Source organism: Temnothorax americanus, unplaced genomic scaffold (genome assembly GCF_048541705.1).
Source record: "Temnothorax americanus isolate GAGA-0224 unplaced genomic scaffold, ASM4854170v1 Scaffold6, whole genome shotgun sequence".
Lineage (NCBI taxonomy): Eukaryota > Metazoa > Arthropoda > Insecta > Hymenoptera > Formicidae > Temnothorax > Temnothorax americanus.
The window spans coordinates 3,925,589-3,947,607 of record NW_027509751.1 but is presented as its reverse complement, the minus strand read 5'-3'; the positions used below and the strand labels follow the sequence as shown (position 1 = coordinate 3,947,607).

The following is a 22,019-nucleotide window of genomic DNA, read 5'->3' as shown; positions in this document are numbered from 1 at the left end:
TAAGAACGTTTGTGAAACAAAAACATTAATATCACCGTAAGTTCAATAATTCTTGATAACGGGCTGTGATAATGCGATAGCATCGAACGTCGTGTACACAGCCGCGACTGCGATATATTAATAGAAAGGACGGCGCGAAGAAAAGAAGGGCATGTACAAAATATATATGGTTTATTGATATATTCCCAATCGAAGACGACGCGCACTCCATATATCTATGCATGCGTGGAAAAGAAATTAGTTCGTGGAGTTACAAGAGTTCTGATTATCGTTAAATCAATCGGGTTCGTACGCGATCGTTTTTAATTCTGTCCGCTCGAGAAACTTTTGCGTTTCTCGCCACCGTGAGACACCTCACCTTAACGACTCTAATTACGTAACTGAGTGGTAGGATCCGTGAGAGGAACGTAAGAGACTTGCATCAGTTTCTTCTTCGTGACCGTGCCGTCTGTGGTCTTGTCCACCTGCAGCAGGTCTTGAAACCTTTGGAAACCTTCTATCGCCACGACCGGGCAGATCAGTCGACCTCCGGGAGCCAGTTGGTCTATCAACTGCAAAAAACAAAAGCAAAAGGGGGTTACGTCGTTCACTCGCAATCTCTCGTACATCTATTTTTCCCGAATTGCGCGTACTAGCGTGTCATTCGCGCTCACCGTCTGCGGTAAAGTTTCGGCCGCTGCTCCAACGTGTATAGCGTTGTAAGGGCCGTCAGCGGCGTGTCCCAATCTGCCGTCTCCCACTAGGCGCATTCATAATGACCTGTCGTTAGTCGGCAGTCTTTATCTTTTACCTTTACAGCAAAGCCACACAGTCGGTGGACAGTGTTCCGTTCGACTCTTCACGGCAACGTACATACCTACTCCACGTGGATGGATCACGAGTAATCTTTTATTCAAACTATATGCATACATGTGTAATACTTCTTGAACGTTTCTCTTTTGTTTTTTTCTCTCATCGTATTTGACGAGCTTTACGCTCAGATTCATTGGTAAATGAGACGTGAAGGAATGGCGTAACATTGACGAGAGAAGGAGCTTCGACTGTCTGAGTGAGGGGGGGAAACTACCAGGAACGGCAGCAGAGACAGGAAACTCTCGAGTGTTAACGGAGAGCTTACCCACAAATTTGATGCGATCCTCCTTGAGGAAGTGCGGATTGTCCTCGCGCACGTTCCTAGTCGAGATCTCTATGAGTTCGGGAATATGCTCGATGCCTACTACGCGTCCGTGCGAGCCTACCATGAACGCCATGCACGCGGACAGGTAGCCCGAGCCAGAACCGACGTCAAGCGCCTTGGCGCCGTCGACGAGCTGATCGGAGAGGACAGACAGCGCGTACGCATGCTGCAAAAGATACGAGAGAGCGTCATTTATCAAGCCGTTAGCGAGCGGATTAAATTCTCAAGAAAACGTATATTATCTTCAGCGACAATTATCTGTGTGACGCGTCGATACTGTTGTTTGGAAAAGTCTGCGGTCGTCAAGCCAAATATGAGTTTAACATAAATAACGTAAAAATAAGATAAGGAGGTGTTACACACCGATAACCCCATTTCAAATCGCCTTCCCGATAATTGTTCCTACCCCAACCTCACTATATAATATATAAATAGACATTCATTTGTAACACTCAAATGTCGAGTATTGAAATTAATTTGTACTATATGTAACAAATCAAAAGAGGTATGAAGTACCAACGTCAAGTGGCGTCAACCAAGAAATTTGCTCGTCGGAGTCTTGTACATTGATCATAAATCACATGAGAATCACGTTAATAGTTTATGTCGTTTGCATTATTAACCGTATACGTTTGCAGACACTTTATGGAGGCCATGTGTCAATCACCGATGGTGCAAGACACTTAAATAGCTCTCACCCGAGAGCGACTGAAAAACCCCCAGACACTTTACGCGAACGTTACGACAGTATTCCGTAGACCACGAAGTAGACGAGGTACACATTTACCATATGCGGCGCGCTGATGGTCACGTTGTAACCGATTCTTCGGGGACGATCGAGATAAGGGTCCGGCTCGTGGCAGTATTTGGCTCTGTCAACAGCGACCATGGCGGCTTCCGCGCTGTCCGCTGCCAGTATGCCAGCATCTGCGAATAATCTGTCCCTAATTGCCGTGCAAAGCGAACGACTGTAACTCTGGCAAGGTGATGCGCTCGGGCGCTAATTAACTCGGCGGTAATTAAGTCCTCCGTTTCAGAAGCATCGGTCGTGCGACGGGTCGCAGGGGAAGAGGGGAGGGAGGGGGTGTGGGATCATTTACCTTTCAGCTTGGTCACCATCTCTCGGTTCGTAGTGCCGTTGCAGTGCCATGCCATGCTTCGCGGATTGTCGCTCGCGATCCACCGACCGGGGCGGGCAGACCTCGTAGCGCAGCCGAGAAGAGACCTGCTTCGCATAAAACAATACACATACGCAGATGATCGTGACAGCGGAGGCGATGCGCGACGCGACGCGACGCTTCCCCGACGCGATCGATTCCGGCGATCAATCAACGATCGGCGAGACGCGTCCGGGAGAGGTAGATAAAAACCGTGCGCACCTCGAGAGCCTTCAGGAGAGCCTCATTTATCGCGGAACGTCCTCATTCCTTCCGTCTCCTGTGGTCTCCTGTACGCGTGCCTAATATGGCCGTGACGACACTGACGTGACTGACGAGTGACGACACAGGTAGCGCGGTAGCGACCTCAAGGGATGGAGAGGGGGGGGAGGCGAGAACAGCTGATGCGGTCACTATCGATTCGCGAGAGGAACGCTCGAGCGCGGATTTAAATCCCGGCAATCCCGCCGAGCTGGAAAAGGCTCCGGAATGGAGAATTCTATAAAAAAAATATCAACGCGTGAAATAAAAACTCGCGGAGGAAACGAATCCGAAATCGTCGATGATTATTCGATTGGCTGGATGAAATCTTAATTAAGAATTTAAAACGACAAGATCGAACTATTCACATAGTCCGGTATTTATTACTTGAAATTGTTCCAATCTTGGGCGTCCGAGATCTTCATTCGACCAACGGGACGGGACGTATTGCTTCTCAAGATCACACTTAGGACGATCTTGAATATAGGATTTAGACTATAAATACCGTCCTCAGACTGCAATCGTTTGTTTGACAGCGACTAGACGGTTTCCCCCCTCCCGCCCCAGCCTCGAACCCAGTCACGATTGGCGCGACGTCGAGCGCGACGCGCGCAGGATTTGAATTTGAAATAATCTCCGGCGGATCTCCGGATCTTTTCTGCGATGAGAAAAATGGGGGGGGGGGAAGAAATTCTCGGGAAGAATGGGGAACGTGCTGAAGTCGAACGTGGTTTGGGACATAATTAGACGTTGAAGAGTCGTCGCGCGCCGTTATCGCGCGACAACAAACGTGCAACGGTTTTCCGCGTCGTAATTAATTCGCCGCGGGTCGTAATTTTATCAATTAATCACGAATCGCACGGTCGCGGACAGCGGCGGTAAATTAATTCTCTTTCGTAACTCGGCGAAATGCAGCGGCAGTAAATCATCGCGGTGCAACTCTCGCTTGTTCGCGACACGATTATTTAAAATGAGATAAAACCGTGGGGGAGGAGGTGGCTGTATTTCCGCTCGAACAATGGCTGGGTTCGTCTTGACGCTTTCAGCGCTGTAAGCATCGTTCTATCTTTGTTGCACATCGAACATCAAACGAGCGTCAAGACGCGAACGCAGCCATCGTCTCTGCGCGCAAAAGAAAAAAATACATAAATTTTGCATCACGATTCCCGTTGAGCATATATAACGTTCCAACAACGGTATCTTGTATGGCATCTTCCGAAAGAGACTTTTAATCACACGACTCGACGTCACTGTCGGTCTATCTTGGCAGTCTATTCGTGTAAATTATAAACAACGAAAATAAAATCCTGAGTTATGATACTGTCTCATATGATAATCAAGTTAAATAGAAAGTGTGCCGAAATACACAGGTGGGCTGGATCTCTTGGGTCTAATATTTTCAACGTAAATTTGTGTACATTCTTCGCTTGGCAAACTACGCGTCAAAATAAAATCATATATCCCTCTATTGTACGAGAAAAATAGAATCTAAACTTTAGATCGAGAAAAAGATGATTCTTTTTAACTATCTGCTGGATAAAATCTTTTTATTTAAGATCAAACTTAAGATGATCTTAAATGTAAAATTGGGTTTATACGTAATAATAATAAAGCTAAAAATTTGGGACAATCTTGTACTTAATAATACGACTAGAAATAAAATGATAAAATAACTAGGCATTGACGCAAGAAGGGCGGAATTTTATCAAGTTTCAGATACATTTGTGCACTTATCTTCGGCGTATTCGGGGTCTTTGATATTTACGAGGCCCAGATACGGCTGCATTATTGATTCTATCAGAGTCTAATGGTAGACTTCCTTAAGCCTACGATGGATCCGATAAAGCCGTTTGCCGTGTACACAGAATACTTTGTGTGCCTATTATTCACGCGCTTTCATTAACGAGTGACAACGAGATAAGAGTGCCCCTTCCTGACGAGAATTTCCGCGTGAATATAGCGATCGCTATAAATCGAATTACGCCGCGTAAGCAGGTCGAGTGTAAGACGATCGTTCTATTTGTACCAATGTATTGGTAATTCGAAAATTTCATTCCTCGTCAATCCCTGGCTCGAAGCCGATAAATAATCGCGGAGCTATCGGTGCGGTCGCGGCCGTTTGGAAAAACGTGCGATGGAGAAGTCTGAAAAACCGCCGAAGGAGCCGGGGAAGTTGCGGCAATTCCTTGCCGCGTTGATCGGTAAGTTGGACGGGAGAAAAAATCCTTTTTCTCAGAGAGCTCTTCCTCGAGGTACGGAGGAGATGTGCCTCGCGTGTGCAACGCGCGTGGAAGTAGATTGGTCCCTGTGTTCGAAGGAGAGAAATCACTTCCTCCGATGATGGATGCCCTTAAAAAAAATAGAAAAATATAATATTATAAAGAAAAAAAAAATTGTATTATTTGTAGTAAACTTATGTTACGTCAATACTTGTAAAATGACATTTAACAAAAGTGTTTGATATATTAGGAAGTTTTTATTGGATCTTTAAACCTTCTATTCCGTGACATGTATTTGCAGTGAATCAGTTGGGATTGTCTTACGGAATCGTGATAGGATGGCCGTCACCGTCAGCTGTGCAGCTACAAAGTTCTTCGTCGCCCGTCGGGGACGAGCCCATGACAGACGCTGGCGTATCCTGGTTGACCGGCATTCTGACTTTGAGCGGCACCATCATGACCGTGCTGCTGTCGATGATACCCGACAGATTTAGCCGGAAGATATTCGGCTACGCGTTGACATTGCCGATATTAATCGCCTGGCTGCTGATCGCCTTCGCCACCAATCACACGTACATTTACGTGTCGAGGGCTCTGAGCGGTGTCTCTGGCGCCGGTACGTTCTTCCTCGTGTCAAATTACGTCTCGGAGATCTCGTGCGACAGCATCCGCGGCATGCTGGCCGCTATCCTAGTGTTCTCCGTGAACATCGGGGTACTGTTAGCTTATATCCTGGGTGGCATAATGTCCTTCCACACCTTTCCCGTGGCCGTCATAGCGCTAGCTATTTTCTTCTTCGTCACTTTCATCTTCTTGCCGGAATCGCCGGCCTACCTGGTGCGTCAAAATCGCATGCACGAGGCGATTAGGTAATTAGGATCTAGAAGCAAATATTCTACTTAAAGGGGGCGAAGGAGAAATGTTGTAATTTGCTGTTCCAGAGCCTTAAAGTGGTTGAAAGGTGGAAACAATCTGGTGGCGGAACGTGAGCTGTCTCATGTACAGCTGCAAGTCAAGGAAATCGCGTCCATGAGAGCTGCCAAGTTCTCGGATTTGTTTAGAGACAAAGCGACGACCAAAGCACTGATAATTGCCCTGGGTTTGTTCATCTTTCAACAAACTTGCGGAATCTTCGGGATGGTAATTATCGATGATTTCCAGGTGACTTATCGGTGATGAACGGTAACCAAGGCCTCTCGCGTTTCCCAATTATAGTCAACTTAACGTACTAATCTACTAATGCGTTAACATTATGACAAATGACAAAAAGTTACAGAATTTCAATCTCATTCTATTTAAAACGAGCCTGTATTTCTGCAAAAAAAACTATCTGAGTTTCTGATTTTCCCATCCAGCTCAGCAACACGGAAACTATCTTCAAGATGTCCGGCAGTTCGTTGTCGCCGAACGCATCAGCTATTATCGTGGCGGTTTTACTGCTCTTCGGGTCGTGGGTAGCGACGATCGTGGTGGATCGTTTAGGCAGACGGCCCTTGTTTCTCCTATCCACCGCAGGAATGTGCGTGTGTCACTGTGTGATAGCCACGTTCTGTTCTCTTCAGAATCTCCAATATGACGTGTCCGCCTATTCTTCGATACCGGTGGTGGCATTGTCTACCTTCGTGGTAGCGTATTCTTTGGGAATGGGCATCGGACCCGTCGTGATACTGTTTGAGATATTCGCCCGTGACTTGACCCCTCTGGCGTCGACCGTAACTCTCTCTGTAAGCTGGGCAGCCGCTTTCGTCATAACGAAGAGCTTCACCGATCTTATTGCTCTGTTAGGCATGCACGGCTGCTTCTTCCTCCTCGCCGCCTTCTGCGCGTGCAATTTCATGTTCTGCTACGCGTTGCTACCGGAGACCAAAGGACGGAATCGCGAGGACATTGTGGATGAACTCAATGGCGTGCGGTGTACGAAAAACAGTAACAATGTTAAGCATACCATTGGGTCGGATTCAGTGCATGCGGCATATGTGTGAAAGTGTTGTTACCTTTATCCAAGGGGTCTGAAAACTAATAACTGTAGCAAAGAAATTTGTAAAACATACACCTTTATCCTGCATATTCTGTACATAGCTTTATGAAGAAGTTTACGTGTTTTCAGTTTCTTAAAGATCATTTCTTTTACTGACAATGTGCGATACTCGCAATAATTTTTATTTTAGCCCTTACATTCATAATTTCACACTTCGTCGTTAAAACTTAGAATATTTGCTCAAATGTACGTCAAATATTTTAATAATATGACTCAATGTATTGCAAAAACGAAGCAATTAACTATGTAAATTGCTTCGTTTAGTTAAAACAGAGACGAGTCTCGCGTTGTTTGCTTCAACCAATTCACTATTTGCTGAAATTTTATCTTATTAACATTAAATTTATCAAATAAAGCGCAAATTTATAATCCCATGTCGCCATATATTATCTCGCAAGTGCGTTTTATAGCACACAAAATGTTAATTTGAAAAATATTGAAACATGATATATGGCACGACAAATATGACAGAACTGACAATATTGACTATTGATTATTCAGATGATAACAATAAGAGTGTATATGAATGTTAGTTGGTTGGTTTCAATATCAGAACCGTTATTAAAATTAAGAACAAAGATAGTATAAGAAAAAAGATATGTACATATTTTACAACATTATTACTTGCTGTAAGTAATGCTTCTTAATAATGAAAAAATTAATACATTAATTTTACATCAAATAGAGATAATAAAAATTAATATTAGTTATTATAGGATCAAAATTTTTATACGAAATAGAATAAAACTATTTATTTACAATTAAAATTATATTCATATGTGTGTATGTATATAAATATGTACACACATACTTATGTAGATTACAAAGTATAAGTTTCTTATTTACAGGTTTCTGCAGTAAAATATGTATAAATGAAGACAGAATTCAGATTTCTGTCTGAAATTATGTAAATGCAAACTTATGATTGATAAGTATTATTTTAATCACTAATTTAATCATGTTTATTTGTCTATGTGTGTTTAAAAAATACCTTAGGTGTAAACCACAGAAGATGAAAGATCACATATCCCTTTCTATAAATAAACATTACGATCAATCGTCAGTTGTTCTTTTGCGCACATTCTTATTACCGATCTTTCTCTTTTTAAAGGTAGTGGGTGCCCTTTCGTCATCACTATCATCGGTATTAATTTGTGTAATAGTTTTTTCTTTGAAAGTTCTTTGTGGTGGCGGTGGTTCTCTTTTCTCAAATGTGGGCAACTGTATCTGCTTCTGTTGCTTTGGCAACTGGAGATCCACTGGTTTGTTTTTGCTGAAATATCAAACGTTCTCGCATTTATCTTGGGACTGTACAATGTGGGAAATTAATTAATCCTCGAGTGATCTTATTCAACTATAATATAATAAAATAATATACTTGTATATAATAATATATATAATACGCTTGTATACATATATATAATAATACTACCAAATAGTTGTATATTGATCAACTGATAAAACAATTAATATAGCTTAACTTCTGTAGCAAAAGTTCATTCTTAATTTGTGAACTTCATCAAGTTCCAATTATCTCATTTATAAATATTGAAGAATATACTTCCAGTTTATGCTTATTTTTAACTCAATACTTTTAGTTCGAGAAATAGTAATATGCCACGCGTTTAATCGTATGTAAAATTATACAAATGTTGTATCTTACACATCGTCCCCACTAGAGAATTAATATTAAGAACTAGTTTATTGTTGTGCGATAAATCTTCGCAAAAAATGCCTTAATCCATATCTTGGCGATCGGAATAGTATGGCTGTTCAAATATTTACCTTGGTACCACGACTTGCCAGGATCCGTAAGGTTGCGGTCTCTCGGGTACACTATAGTCCCTCCAGTAAGGTCGTTCCTCTTTGATCTCTTCCTTCTTTATTTCCGCGCTTTCGTCGTTACCTTGGGTGTCGTCGTTTTCAACGGCTCGTTTCCTGAACTCTCTCAGCTTCTCCCTCTCGACATTGGCCCGTTGTTCCTCAAGAATATCCGCCTTCTCGACCGCTTCCTGCCTGTCCAATTGTTCCATAAGCTCTTTCTGGAGCATCTCCTCCTTCGCCTCCTCTTCTTGCTCCGCGAGAGTCATGTAACCCTCCTCCGGAGGCTCCCAAACCGATTCTAATGTGTATCAAATAATATTTATGGAATGCTCGATATAATAGCTAACAATAAGACAGGATTGATAATGTATAATATAATAAAGCAGCGTTGTAACTTTAAGGAAAAACGAGACAAAGACCAAGGAATTTGGAAAGAATTTAATATCACGTTAATGATAAATATAAAAAAAACAATCACAAATTCTCATAATCATAATTTACTGACATATAGAAATTAAAAAATCTTATTTTTTATGAAATAATATTTGAGATACACAAATAGTTTATATATGTATATAAAATATAAAATATATAATTATATAAATTATAAATAATAAATTGGAAAAACATGCAAATTTAGAAACTATATATAAATCTTAAGAAGTATAAAAATTGCTACAAAAATGAGAGTGAGAAAAACAGGATGCCAATATACTGCCTGACAAAAGAAGATATCGAAAAAAGGAGAAAAGCAAAGAATAAAAAAGTTCGACAAAGGTACACGTACCATTTGTTTCAATGTGCCAATAGTAAGTGTATCCTTCGGGACTGCGAGCCTCGTACCAGAGTTTCCTGACGGGTGCGGTCGGACGATCATCCTCCTGGGTCTTTTTCCCTTTTCCCTTCGCCTTGCCCGCCTTACTCTTCCCCGGAGTCCTGTTCTCGCCGCCGTGCTGCTGGACTCGTGGGAACGACGGCGCGCCCTTTGACAAAGTTCCCGGGTCACAAGGATCCACCTTCGGCAAGAACTGTAAAAGTTTCAGTTGGCATGTCACTTTGCATTGTTGTTCTAGTTTTCTTATAGAAAATAACGGGCAAGGGTGTTCTCAAAGATACCGCGAGCAAACAACCATCCTTTATTTCGGATTTTATATAGATGCTTGTTTTGTTTCGATCATTAAATAATTAGAAAAACCGATTGAAGAAACCTACGCACCTGTTGGTTATTGCCTTTGAATCTTGGTACCGTCTGTGGAGCGGCTGGTGGCATACGATTGCAATTTTGAGGGGTCTAGAAATACACATATTACACATCACATATACATATATAATAATATAAATGTATATAAAATATATGTAAAATAAAGATGTATTGATATATTAAAATAAAAATATAATAATTTAAATTAAGCTTCGTTGTTTTAACATGGCAAAAAAAATATAGTTTCATCTTTGCGCAACTCTTGAAAATATTGTATCTTCAGGTTATTAGATTCTCTATTATTAGATTCTCTGCTCGGCGTAATATCTAAAATTAAGCATTAAATTTAACAGATTTTTTTTAGTTGAGTGTACTCACTTCCTTCGTTTCTACCCTGTTCAGTTTTTCTTTAATGATTTTCTCAGCAGTCATATCTCGCGTGTTGTTCTCGACATCCTTCAAGTACGCAGCCATAGCCGCCTGTAGGAAAGAAAGGGTTTCTTTATCATTGGTGTTCTTCATGTTTTCAACTTCAATTTGTCTGTGAGAAATACATACATTTTCCATCTTCTTGAGGTCATCCTCGAATTTTTTATTCTGCTTCGCTTCCTTGGCGCTATTCTTGTGGATCTCCTTGAGCCGCTTGCTGACATTTTCTTTGTGCTTCTTGCCGCCCTCGTGGAAGTCGATACTCGGTTTATTATCGGCGATCCAGCACTTGCAGAAGTCGCAGAACTTGCGGCCTTGGGACTTCCAATAATCCGCCCTGCAATCCGTTATCATAGCCTAGGTGACATCGAAATATCTGCGGCGTCGGCAAAACTTGCCGAGTTAAATTTAAACACGATAGAAATACAGTATCCCTCAACTTTGTAAAACAAGCCCCGCGTTTCTTAAGTCTCAACTTCTTAGTTCCAAGTACCCAAAATGTCTCGTTGTATAAGATTTGTATTTTTGTAAATCCTGAGCTAAACGCGGCTGGGAAATAAGTCGAAAAAGTTCTATTCTCGACGCCATCGATCCGCCGGGGTGAATAATTCAGCCGATTGTGGTTTGCTGTTTTTCCGCAATTATTGGAAAAAACGCGAACCATGTGTTGTGCCCGTGGCCTAGGAGAAATCTTTTCTCCCGTTCGGGATGAGAACAAATTAGTTGGCAATTAGTCTCCGACCTACGCAGCCTTGAGCGTCACTCGACCTTCGTATTGCGTCTCAGTTGCGACCAAAGGACTCCCAAGGAGGGCCCTCAATGGGGACTCGAGAAATCGTCGAGTATTGCGACAGATAGAAACTACCAAAAAAAAATGTGCATATGCCTTGGATCTCGCATCTCTTATCTCGTTCTCGTAATTTAAATTGGACAACAACGAGAAACTAAGACAAATAAAAAATAAAATACGATAAAGTTTGAATAAAATCATTCATCGTGGATCGTCGATTCGAAATACTTGAATTCTTTCATTTTATGCCTATAACATATATGTTCGCGAAAACTTTTGTGTTATCTTATCGTTTACATCGCATTCGATGTGCAGATAATTAATTCCGGTTGAAAACTTCAAACGAACATCGAACGCACACACATTCTTGGGAAAACTTGGCTCCAATTAGAGACTGCCAATTAGAAGCGGTACCACGTCTGATTATTACCAGAAGAAGAATTCAGGCTGGGAATCGGGTTAAAATCGGCTCGATGATTTTGCCAAAGGTGCGCGAGCACAAATATTTTTAGATGGAAATTAATTTAATCACGACAATTCGTCTATATATTCAGCCACTCGAGTGGCGGCTGTGACGAATGACTACGTAGATCCCAATTTACATCTTTCAAGGGATGTTTCATTTGAGATTATGTGGATTTCGAGCCTCTTTTAGATTTCTAAAATAATTAATATCAATCAATAATTAAAATGATCAAACAATGAATGAGAAATTACTTCAATTGTATTTTCTCTCTAAACGCAATTAATTATCAAGATTGAACGAAAATTCAAAGATGACCTGTTAGTCGTGAATATTCATAAATATTTAATGTCATATTTCACGTCGAAGGAAAAAAAATGTTATTAGACAATTGAAAATTTCTTGATTTCGTTAACTGGGAGCAAATAAGCGATCTTCGATGGCTAAAGCGGATCGATTCACCTCGATTGTTTCTTTTTGCCGAGTCACCCGAACGAAGCCACGAACAAAGTTTCAACCTGTTGCTGTGTACCGAACTGTCTTGTCGCTTTGACAATAAACGTATCTCAGTAGCGTCTGTTTCTGTTCTAGGTATACCTTGCGCCCGGCCTTCCTTGCCGCGCTCTATTAATGCTGCTTTATCAACATTCCGAACTGGTGTTTTATGCAGGACTCAATTCAACTGTGATAAAGCGTAACAGAGTAACGAAAACAGCATCGAAGTTGGAAAGAGTTAGTAACGGGCGGTGTTCTTTGAAAAAATTGTAAAGTTCCCTGCCGCTTTCAGAAAATAATTTGCTTTATGCATATTATTACGTCGATGCAAAAAGGTTTGTCGTTTTGTCCCGTCGCGTTAAATGAAATTAGAAGATTCCGAAAAAAAAAATTTCTTTCCAGATAAAGAAGAGGATATATTGAAGCTCGCAGCAAAAATTTTGTTTCCAATTTTATTTGACAGACCCGAAAAATTTTTTGCAAACTGATAAAAACTAATAATAACGGAATTCATTTCTCAATTGTTGGAATCTTGAAAAATGACGCTTGTAACGTATAACAAATTTTATATCAATTTCCTTAAGTGTATCTCCTAAATTATAATGATTGTATTAAAAGATTGGAAAGATTGATAATTTGCCCGAACTGTGTAGATATATGTTGCCCACGAACTTTCGTATCTGCAGCATTTATCAGACGAACAAATAGACTATCGTATCTGAGACACCTCAATGAATATTCATTGAAATATTGTGGGAATCTCAAGACTGGATTAGTCTCTGGGGCGTAAATCGATTACAATGTTTCGTCACATATAACATTGTTCTCGGATCAACAGCAGTCGAACCCAAATCACGTACCCAATAATTTTCGCCCGAAACGAAATTGCACGATTTGACGATTGTACAAAGTTATTGCCATTAATACTACCAGCATATTTATCACGCCATTATTTTCTTTATGCCATATTTGTGTCAAGTGGAAATATATTTTTGTAGTATATGTACTAAAATGAAAAAGAACTTTTGCAGAAAAATAATGACAGCAGTAATAATATAGAAATGAATTAAAAATGCATCGTGAGATCCTTTCAAATCGTGATAACTGGATGAAGAAAAAATCGCAACTCGATTTATAAAAAATTAAAAGCAAGATTTCAAGACTTTCAGGCTGTCTCGAGCAAAGACGAAAACGATCTTTCATCAACTCGGTGCACGATCTCAAAAAGTTGAAGTTTCTCAATTCTGCACGATCTACTCGAGAATGAAGCTGCTCGGAGCTAAAGCGTCGCCAAAGAGAAAAGCTCGACGGAGTTTTGAAAGTAAAATCTTCAGGCTTTATACACTTTATCCTACCATTGCACTGTTTCTTTTTTCAAATTATTATTTAAAAAAAATAAACATTATTTTTAACTCTATTATTTTCCGCAAAGTTACATAAATATGCGTATTTCACCATTTTCATCGTCCAAGTGGCCCATTTAATTTAATTTCGAAGAGTACTTTGAATTATTGTATTATATATGACGATCTTTAGTTTCGTGATATCCTCAAGTTTAATTAGAAATACATGCACCGGCTTCGTTCTCAACTTAAGGGATTTTCGAAACGCCCGGCGCAGCATCGCGCGGAATAATCGTCGTGGATAAATTAGAGCGACGGTAGGACATGTGGGCGAGATTAAGCAAGATCAATACACATAAGATTTCAAAGCACACGGCCATTGGCCGAGTTCCAAAGTGGAAATATCCCTCTTTTGGACGAGAGGCGATCCTTTCGTCATCCCCTCGACCCGGCGATCCATGGCATCTATACCGTGCACCGTTGCTCACACATGTCGGTGGCTGACGTACGCCCTCGAGTTGTCGAACGTGTGTCACCATAAATCCGTCGTCCGCGTAACGGAGAAGGGCAGATGCGGCCGCGTGCACGCAGCGTTGTTGCAGCAACAGGTCCCCGACCGCGTCTAGCCGGTATAAATCAGCGATTGTCAAAACGCGGTTGGAATTTATCAACGAATAGATATCTCGCGGATACGTGCGCGGTTGTTGACATCGCGTTTTACGCGACGTCGCGCGTCGCTCGAAAGACGTAATCTCGCACGCGACTCGAAAAGCAAATTAATTTTGACATTTCAGCGACCCGCCCAGTTCCTTTCGCGAGAAAAGAACGGTCCGGTTGTAATATAATTCTCACACGAAACAAAGTCGTGATCTTAGCATCGCCGCGGTGGACCGTGTGATATCCCGATTAAATTACCACGTCAAATTTAGCGGCGAATGAGATCGCTATTACCGTGATCTCGTTATATCGCGTGATTATTTGTGCCCGCGAGGTACGCTAATGATGCGCGCCCGTAAGCAGCTTACAGGGACGCGACACGAGGCATCTACTTCTGCACGCTATCTATAGAGCGACCGTCACTATTAATACGAGCTATTAATAGTGGTGGATCGTTGTGCGGACAGTTGGACGCGATTTCACAATGCGATTTCGGCGTCCCTTCGGCGTGTATTACGTCGCGTTATTATCCGCGACGGCCAAATGCGGCAGTGGAGAATTTACCAATGTGCCTTCAGGCTCCCCGTTCTTCTCATCTGGTCCTCTGTCTCTCGCTTGGCAGACGCTACCGGGTGCGTAAGTAAGTACGAGCCGTCGTTGTACGATTCATCACCTTAATGTGACGCATTTGTGTTTGCGCCCACCCTTTCTCATTTGAGACGAAATGGCAATCGTGTACAGGCGATGCATCAACAAATACGTGGAGGAGAAATGTTCCTCATAAAGCTATTAAATCGACAAAAGTCACATTTCCTCCATTATTCTAATTAGAAAAATAATGTTATGTTACGCTAAGTAATAAAAATTGTGTATATGATAAATTTCAACGCTCTCCTCGCTGTTTCTCTTCGATATTACAAACAATATTGCGCGCTTGACTGACAAAGTTGTTCCGTAAAGACAACAGAGAGCGGTCTCTAAATAAAATCACGGCTTTCTCGCCGGTGTCGTGGTAAGGTGGATTTATTGGCGATTACGTTGTGACACTTCCGCGCCGGCCAACAACAATTTGGACGAGGCATCGAGTCGTTTATCGGGCGAAAACAATGATTTTATATCCGACTTTATATTCCGACGTCGCTCGCCTCGCCCTCGTACATTGCCAGCCAACAGCGTGCCGACAATGCCGAGAGATCGTGCCCTTGATTCAGCTGCCGCGATGCACACTTACAGCCATTGTGCACAACTCGACGGTTATTAATACGATATATACGTTCGTCGTTACAAACAATATCGACGAAGTATAGCGAGCATCAAAATAGCCCCCAGACACCTTTTTCTCCCCGGTTCGAACTGTTCGCACAACGATCGCACTCGTTTACATCGTCAAATAGATGTAACTTTGTTAATAAATTATCGTTATAAAACGTTACATTCCCAATTAAACGTCTCAAATTTTCAAATTTTTCAAATCGTAAAATCTTGTGATCATCGTCATCTCGTACCTACAATTAGAGACATTAGGGAGCATATTCACCAAAATAAAGGCAACGTCTTATCATTTTGTTCGCGAACCCTTGAAAATTTAGTTAACCGCTTACTAAATGAACAATGTCGATCTCGAAATAATCGGCGAGGAAACGGTGTGACAAGAAGAGGGATATATTTTCACTTTAACTGCTCAGTAAGGTTTGGCGAAACCTACCTATAAGAGGGCAAATTGCGCGCCGCCGAAAAACGCCGTTAAATTCGGAGCACGACAGCACGGTAGATTATGCAAATGACATTGACATCGCAAAAAAGGCAATTCTCTCGAATAACCGCGATAAATTTCGCTATTCGCCACCGTAATCGAGTTCCGTGTGTAAATTCCAGCGAGTAAAAACTATATTTCACCATCATCTTATCTGATATACGGAGTGATACGAGTAATCCGAAGAGAGAGAGCTCATATATCGTGTAAAACACTATCCGAACGGTATATTAGTCTCCCGTTACATCGCATATAATTTGACAAACAGCGTTTTAAAATAAAACCTGAAACCTGATCTCAATTTAATTCTAAAATATTTGCCGAGTAGAATTACAATACGAAAAGTCCGGCGACTGACAGCGACGTATGTTTCCTTTCTTTTTTTTTTCATCTGTTTGTTAAAATTGATTTATTTAATCAAAGCTGGCGCTTAATTGTAAGTTATATGTTGCCGAAATCACGCGTGTGTGGGTGTGGAGCAGATCAAAGCCCACGCGCGGTAAATCCCGTCGTTAAAAATTGACGTAACAGAGGAGGCACCCTCGGGAGTCTCGAATTCGTCGGGTCCATCGCTGTTTGCTTTGGCAGGCCATTTAACGTTCGATGGTTTGTCGCGCACGCTTAGATATTTTCGACAGGTTCACATTTCGAAATCACTCTTCGCGATATCCGCTTCGTCCCTCCTCTTCGCTCCCTGACAGATGAGTTTCAGGGTGCTCGTTGTGTGATCATCAATGTCCTCGAAAATTTATGATCCGTCGAGAGAGTCGAGAGACACAGACGTATAGATTTTATATATACAAAGCAATCGTAAATTTATTGCATTATACTCGCACGTGATAAATGCGACTTGATCGATTTAAAAGAAGTTTGCGCATGTCAATGAGTTCAATTATCTATAAATAGAATTTTTTCTATAAAGGCAAAACACATCTCGATATATCTGAATTATCGCGTTGCCACGAAAATTAACATTGGGAAAATATACAGATCTCTTTGCCCCCTTCTAGACTTGTCGAGATTGTATCAGCTTCGACTTCTACGTGGCTCTCGCAAATAGGGGTCGTATACGCGTAAAAGCTGCCGTATGCATAAAATATCTTCGCGATAAAAAACACGAAGGCACTTCTTTCGGTATTCTTTCAGAAAACGTAAGTATACCGCCGTGTCGCCCGTTTTACGGAAGCGCGGCTGAGTTTTTCGGAAACGCTCGGGGAGCTTTTGTTCTATCGAGGATTCGCAAAAACCAGCGTTAATGTGTATTTTTACGACGCGCCAACGATAAATTATCGTCGCGTTATGACACAAATCGAGCGAAGGCTCATGCATAAAAGAGCATTTTAATCTTCAACGCTGCTATAGCACTCCTCGAAACTTATACAAGCAGCTTTTCATAAATTAAACATCATGCGGAAAAGAAGGGAGAAACTTGGCCTCTTGTGGATGCCATCGTCAGACGGAGGATTTAAAGCGTTCGTGCGTAAAGAAAATCCACTTGATTACATCACGCTCAACTGTCTAATCCGCCAAGAAAATATGTTAAATAAAAAACGCTTTTGTGAGAAAACAAAACTGAGTAACTTGTAACTTAGAATTGCAACGAGTAAAATTCATTCCTCGTATACAAATCGATCTAAACTTTTTTATCATATTATCCACTGATCTGGCGCGCGAATCGGATATGAATTCGTTATTATCGATGGATTTCTTCTTTCCTTTTTGCAAAGTAATCTGTATTAATTAAAATGAGATAAAACGCGTGCGGATATTACTGCAGCCACGCGTGGGTTTCGCGTTAAAGAGTGTCATTAATTAATTAACGATAAATTAATTAAAGACGACCGCGGATTTCGCGTCCTTCGCGAGCACGTTATTCTCGCTTGAAATCGCGCGGGAGGCTTGCCAAAAGGCGTTGTTAACGGAAATCAAGGCGTTGTTAAATGTTAACGGAACAATTGTTGCCTGCGAGACGGCGAGTGGGATCATCACGATAAAAAAAAGGCGGGTCCGCGCACTGTTCTAATTTTGTCCTGCTCGATAGTAAACAGTCTCCCTCTTCGCAGGAGTGCGCCGGTGCATCTGATAAACAAGCGCGGACTGCAGAAACAATCTCGATCAACGTCAAGATTAACTTGTTATCGTTATCGCGAAAATATATGCATCGAAACTGTTGGGCGCGGTAAAGAGAGAGCGTTTTATTCTTTCGACGCGACGTATAAATAATTCAACCGGAGCGTTCTGTGCGTGCTGTATTATTAAAACTTTGTGTATCCACTTCTAAAAAAAATTAATTAAAAATATACACGCGAGAACAACGGACAAAGGGTTTCATGCAGAAATCGGATAAATCGGGATCGTGAAACCAAACGATGGAGAAACACCCATTTTTTTGTTACATCGTTTATTCGCAACGCGAATTGTACGTAGCACGCACGACAACGGGACGTACCCCTTTTACACGCAAAATGATTTTTTCATGTGCCGTACTTTTTTCAAATACCTAAACAGTAAAGTCTCATCTGATTTTTAGTAGAGCGCTTTGCTCGAAAAAGATCTTAATTACTAAACTTTCAGAGAGTATTTAAAATAAAAATCTTCCGCAAAAAAATATCAGATTCTCGACACACAGCGAATCGACTTGGGTTCCGCCAAGAAATCTGTAATCGAAAGGAAATGAATTTCCGCTATGCTCGTCTACCATATCGCTTCGCACATGTATCAACCGCATTCTGCTTGCCTTGCCACTCTCGCAGACATTTCACCGGTAGTTTTTATCCACCAAAACTTTTTCACGAGGAGAAAGAGGAAGAGAGAAAAAGAGCTTGCGGAATATAAATATCTTTATATATCATCGCCCCTTGTCAGGGGCTCGTGACTCGGTTAGGATAGAACGCCTGTTAAAACTCGCCTATCGTACACTGTTAAATTCGTGGTGTCAAATTATACTCAATTTGAATCATTTTTTATCATTCCTATTAAGTCGCAATTGCTCCTACTCAAAATATGTTGTTAATTTAATTAAAACACTGTTAATTTAACTAAACCAATGGAGTTAAAATAATACTATGATACTTTTGTGTTAAAATAATAAATTTCAACACACATAATAGTTATTATAAAAATAACAAAATATTGGTTTAAATTTCACCCTTTAATATTTAACAGTGTAGGGGCTCTCGATTTCAATGTTTCTACCGCGAGTACAATAAACAAAAGTAATTTGAGAAGATATAGAAAAGAATTTTCTTCTGAACAATCCGCGTGCGAATAATTCTCTGCAATAAGCCTTTATCTAGAACTTGAAATTGATTTAAACTCTCCCTCACTTTTGCTCCGGATGATCGATTTTAAAATTATAACTTGTAAAGAAAAAGCATATCTATGATCGAGGATGCCGAAGAGTAGACGAAGGGGGGGAAGGAAAATTAGATTCAGACCGATATTCGACAAAATGCCTTCGTGTGTCACGCAAGATTGCATCATCGAGGTGCATCTGTATTCATTTTACCGTGCAGCGCATCGGCGACACGTAGACACAAAATTCGCGAACGAAATGATGAACGATATATCCAGATAATGTGTGTGTCATTGACGAGCATCGTCGCGCATTCATTGATAACAATCAACGTCACTTAATGTCATTTCGCCCCTACAACGCAATCGCGCCGCGTCGATATATATAGGTTTAATCTAGGTTTGTAGGTCGTAACAATGCAAACAGTGTGACGCATGCACTCGTCGGGAAATCACCCTCGGCACGATTTTCCCCCACGTCGAGGGAGAACGAAGAATTCCGTTGAGCATCCGAAATGACGGACGGGTAATTAATCAGCGGTGGAGATGACGGCGTGTGCCGGGACACGAGAGTCGTCGGAAACCGACGGGAATTCGTATACGCGGCCGAGAGATATCCCGGAAAATCGGGGAAGCTGCGAAAAGCTTCTGAAACGCTTAATAACTAGACGCAAACGAAACTTGAACGTTACATTTTGTTAATGAAACGTCTTGCCCGCTATTATTTTACCCGACTTTACCGTTATTAAAGAAGAAATCGTTTTTTTTTCTTTTTTTTTATATAGGTGGATTATCGAAATTCATTCGCGTTGAATCGCACGTACTTTCTTTGTTTTTTCGCAAATTGCGATCTGCCCGGGCGCTGCGGTAATTTTTGCATGCAAATTCAACTTTGGCCGGTTATTCCATTTTCCGGCGAAATTGTCAGTGAGCGTAATTTCGTATCCGAATAAATTGCCGTCGCGACGGGGATGAGCTCGGCGGTTTATCCGATGTCCTGCAACGTCCCCCGGAATTCCCACGTGCGCGGCACAACGGAATTTACAATAACGACGGAAAACTCTCGGGCGAGATAAGGGATACTCGGTGGAAACTAATTTCGCACCGAAATTGTAAGTTGTAACCGACGGTTCACTCACGGAACGACTTGAAACGACACACCTCGGAACGAGGCATCCGAGAACGGCCAACTACGATGGCCCTTTATATGGGCCTCGCTCAGCTCCATCCAGGGTATAGAAGCGACCTCGAAAGCGACGAATGTGCTTTTTTAAATAAAGCATCTCGCGAGCTTGAACGCGAAATGTTTGTCAGAAAAAAACTCATTTTGATTCGCGATAACTTCACGAGTAATTTATCACCAAGTTTGTATAATTTTCATAAGGATCTAAAATTCTAAATTACAGTTTTGACAAAGAGAAAGTTCAAGTTTTGATAAGACGATCGTAGGTATATAAAGCTCGCCCGATTAGCTCGTCTAGGCGCGAGGGCGAAACAAAGACGGTCGTAAAATAATCGGCGGTCGCTCTCGTCGAAGGGCCGCGCAGTTATTTCTGGAGAATTTCAACGGGGCTGCCGTTTGTACGTGTTGCACGAGCGTTTAAACGGCGCGATGTCGGGATAAATATTATTAACACGTGGCACGCGCACGTTACATCACGTGCCACGCTCGGCCACGTCAATTCCGCGCCCGTCAGGTTCCGCTTTTCCTGGCGATACTTTTGCGAGAGAACGCGGAGGCCCGCGATCGTTTTCGTTCGCGCGCCGCAACAAAACGACTTGGACCCATTAGCGGCCGTCTTACTAATAAATATTGGCACCGCTCGCTGCCAAACGCTAGGGACTATTTTCCCACCAGTCATCGTCGTTCCAGTTTTTTTTTCTCTTTGACGATTTTCAGACACACGGGCGCCGAAAAAAGAAGCACTTTGCGATAATGAAAGTGAGACGCTTCCATCTTGCGAAAATTGCGGCTCTAAACACCAGTCACACTCGGAATGTTATATAGCTAGCTGTTAAAATTAAGTGACTTGGTACTGACAGATCTCTCAAATTTACTTCAATATCAACTCTCTAAAGGAAAATTAATTGAAGTAACTTTCAGTCACGCTTTCGTCATTCGCTTCAGCGTAATTTACTCCGATAAAAAAGATACAAAACAAAAAAGTACTTATTCGTCAAGTGTCTGCTTACAATGTACGAGACGGATTTATCATATACTCTACGAGCGTCGTGAAATATATAAAATCATACAGACTATAGTGACTATATACCAGAGACGGCCGTTACTTCTCGCCAAATCTGTCGGCGGTAAAGCAGCGAGCGTTTGTTTAACGTTGCAGTGCCAGGGCGAAGACATCGACGGAAAAGTTTCGAGGCGGCGAATTTATCCCAGAATTATGCAGACAAAGAGTCGCCGCGAACTTAAGTTCGAATTATTTGCATCGAGTCTGAAGGAAAAAAAGCAAGCCTGGTCGTCGTCGTCGTCCGATAAAATACACGGCTCTTCTAACGAGCTCGTGGCGAAGTCGTTGCAGTTTCCCCGCAGACGTTTTGACCTCCTTATCGAGATCTCTTCGCGATATCCCGTTTCGCACGTTAATAATACTCACGTTATTCTCGCATCTTCAGCCTCGAATTTTTTAATAATACCTTAGCTAATTAATAGATCGGGGACTACGCGTGTGAAAACGAGCGAAACTATATTATTTCAATGAAAGATACCTATAATAAAAGACGTGATTCCGCGAGCCTCGATGCTTCCCCTTGAACAAACTTAATTTACAAAGCACACGGATTATGTATCCGCGATTATATATGAAAACCATTATCCTGGCTTTAATACTATTTGCTTTATCAACTGTGTTTATTATTCCAAGAAGAATAACACGTTACCCCCCGAAACGTTAATCTGATTT

The 22,019-nt window shown here is 41.6% G+C and overlaps 4 protein-coding genes and 1 long non-coding RNA gene across 9 annotated transcripts in view; 2 read left to right on the top strand and 3 right to left on the bottom strand.

Moving 5' to 3' along the window:
* Positions 1–154: 154 nt before the first annotated feature.
* LOC143905026 (protein-L-isoaspartate(D-aspartate) O-methyltransferase-like) lies at positions 155–1,257 on the bottom strand. 3 transcript variants are annotated; one of them, XM_077420123.1, is made up of 3 exons: positions 1,118–1,257; positions 654–759; positions 155–551 (listed from the first exon to the last, which is right to left on the bottom strand). In XM_077420123.1, the coding sequence occupies exons 2-3, from the start codon at positions 747–749 to the stop codon at positions 369–371; spliced, it is 279 nt and encodes a 92-aa protein (XP_077276249.1). In that variant the 5' UTR covers positions 750–759; positions 1,118–1,257; the 3' UTR covers positions 155–368. The 3 variants fall into 3 exon arrangements, with proteins under 3 accessions (XP_077276249.1, XP_077276247.1, XP_077276248.1); XM_077420121.1 differs by having other exon boundaries at positions 654–856; positions 1,118–1,255; XM_077420122.1 differs by lacking the exon at positions 1,118–1,257 and having other exon boundaries at positions 654–882.
* On the bottom strand, positions 875–2,332 carry LOC143905103 (protein-L-isoaspartate(D-aspartate) O-methyltransferase-like). The gene is made up of 4 exons (XM_077420251.1): positions 2,278–2,332; positions 1,965–2,104; positions 1,118–1,343; positions 875–885 (listed from the first exon to the last, which is right to left on the bottom strand). Exons 1-4 carry the CDS (start codon positions 2,330–2,332, stop codon positions 875–877), a joined length of 432 nt encoding a protein of 143 aa, XP_077276377.1.
* Positions 2,020–22,019, bottom strand: part of LOC143905023 (uncharacterized) — a 37,505-nt gene continuing 17,505 nt past the window's right edge. Inside the window, exons 2-10 of one of the 3 annotated variants that reach the window (XM_077420116.1) lie at positions 10,436–10,643; positions 10,256–10,357; positions 9,893–9,967; positions 9,464–9,704; positions 8,638–8,974; positions 5,139–8,125; positions 2,983–4,944; positions 2,557–2,833; positions 2,020–2,402 (exon numbers count right to left, since the gene is read on the bottom strand). In XM_077420116.1, coding sequence (XP_077276242.1) covers positions 7,906–8,125; positions 8,638–8,974; positions 9,464–9,704; positions 9,893–9,967; positions 10,256–10,357; positions 10,436–10,643 — 1,183 coding nt within the window. In that variant the 3' untranslated portion in view covers positions 2,020–2,402; positions 2,557–2,833; positions 2,983–4,944; positions 5,139–7,905. Of the gene's footprint in view, positions 2,403–2,556; positions 4,945–5,138; positions 8,126–8,637; positions 8,975–9,463; positions 9,705–9,892; positions 9,968–10,255; positions 10,358–10,435; positions 10,644–22,019 lie in introns of all 3 variants that reach the window. The other 2 variants (XM_077420117.1, XM_077420115.1) reach the window with 2 other exon arrangements.
* Positions 4,654–6,796, top strand: LOC143905022 (facilitated trehalose transporter Tret1). The gene is made up of 4 exons (XM_077420114.1): positions 4,654–4,796; positions 5,116–5,683; positions 5,756–5,954; positions 6,170–6,796. The coding sequence occupies exons 1-4, from the start codon at positions 4,730–4,732 to the stop codon at positions 6,794–6,796; spliced, it is 1,461 nt and encodes a 486-aa protein (XP_077276240.1). The 5' UTR covers positions 4,654–4,729.
* LOC143905028 (uncharacterized) lies at positions 10,650–16,906 on the top strand. Its single transcript, XR_013259099.1, has 2 exons — positions 10,650–12,389; positions 12,457–16,906. It is a non-coding gene; the product is annotated as an uncharacterized LOC143905028 (long non-coding RNA).

What these genes read in the sequence shown, in the direction of transcription:
- LOC143905022 (XM_077420114.1), top strand. Translation starts at nt 4,730, where the DNA reads ATGGAGAAGTCTGAAAAACCGCCGAAGGAGCCGGGGAAGTTGCGGCAA. An exon ending in ATTCCTTGCCGCGTTGATCG is followed by an intron (nt 4,797 to 5,115) that starts GTAAGTTGGACG and finishes ATGTATTTGCAG; the next exon opens with TGAATCAGTTGGGATTGTCT. An exon ending in CGCATGCACGAGGCGATTAG is followed by an intron (nt 5,684 to 5,755) that starts GTAATTAGGATC and finishes TTGCTGTTCCAG; the next exon opens with AGCCTTAAAGTGGTTGAAAG.
- LOC143905103 (XM_077420251.1), bottom strand. Translation starts at nt 2,332, where the DNA reads ATGGCATGGCACTGCAACGGCACTACGAACCGAGAGATGGTGACCAAG. An exon ending in GATGGTGACCAAGCTGAAAG is followed by an intron (nt 2,105 to 2,277) that starts GTAAATGATCCC and finishes GATTATTCGCAG; the next exon opens with ATGCTGGCATACTGGCAGCG. An exon ending in CCATCAGCGCGCCGCATATG is followed by an intron (nt 1,344 to 1,964) that starts GTAAATGTGTAC and finishes TATCTTTTGCAG; the next exon opens with CATGCGTACGCGCTGTCTGT.
- LOC143905026 (XM_077420123.1), bottom strand. Translation starts at nt 749, where the DNA reads ATGCGCCTAGTGGGAGACGGCAGATTGGGACACGCCGCTGACGGCCCT. An exon ending in CCGAAACTTTACCGCAGACG is followed by an intron (nt 552 to 653) that starts GTGAGCGCGAAT and finishes TGTTTTTTGCAG; the next exon opens with TTGATAGACCAACTGGCTCC.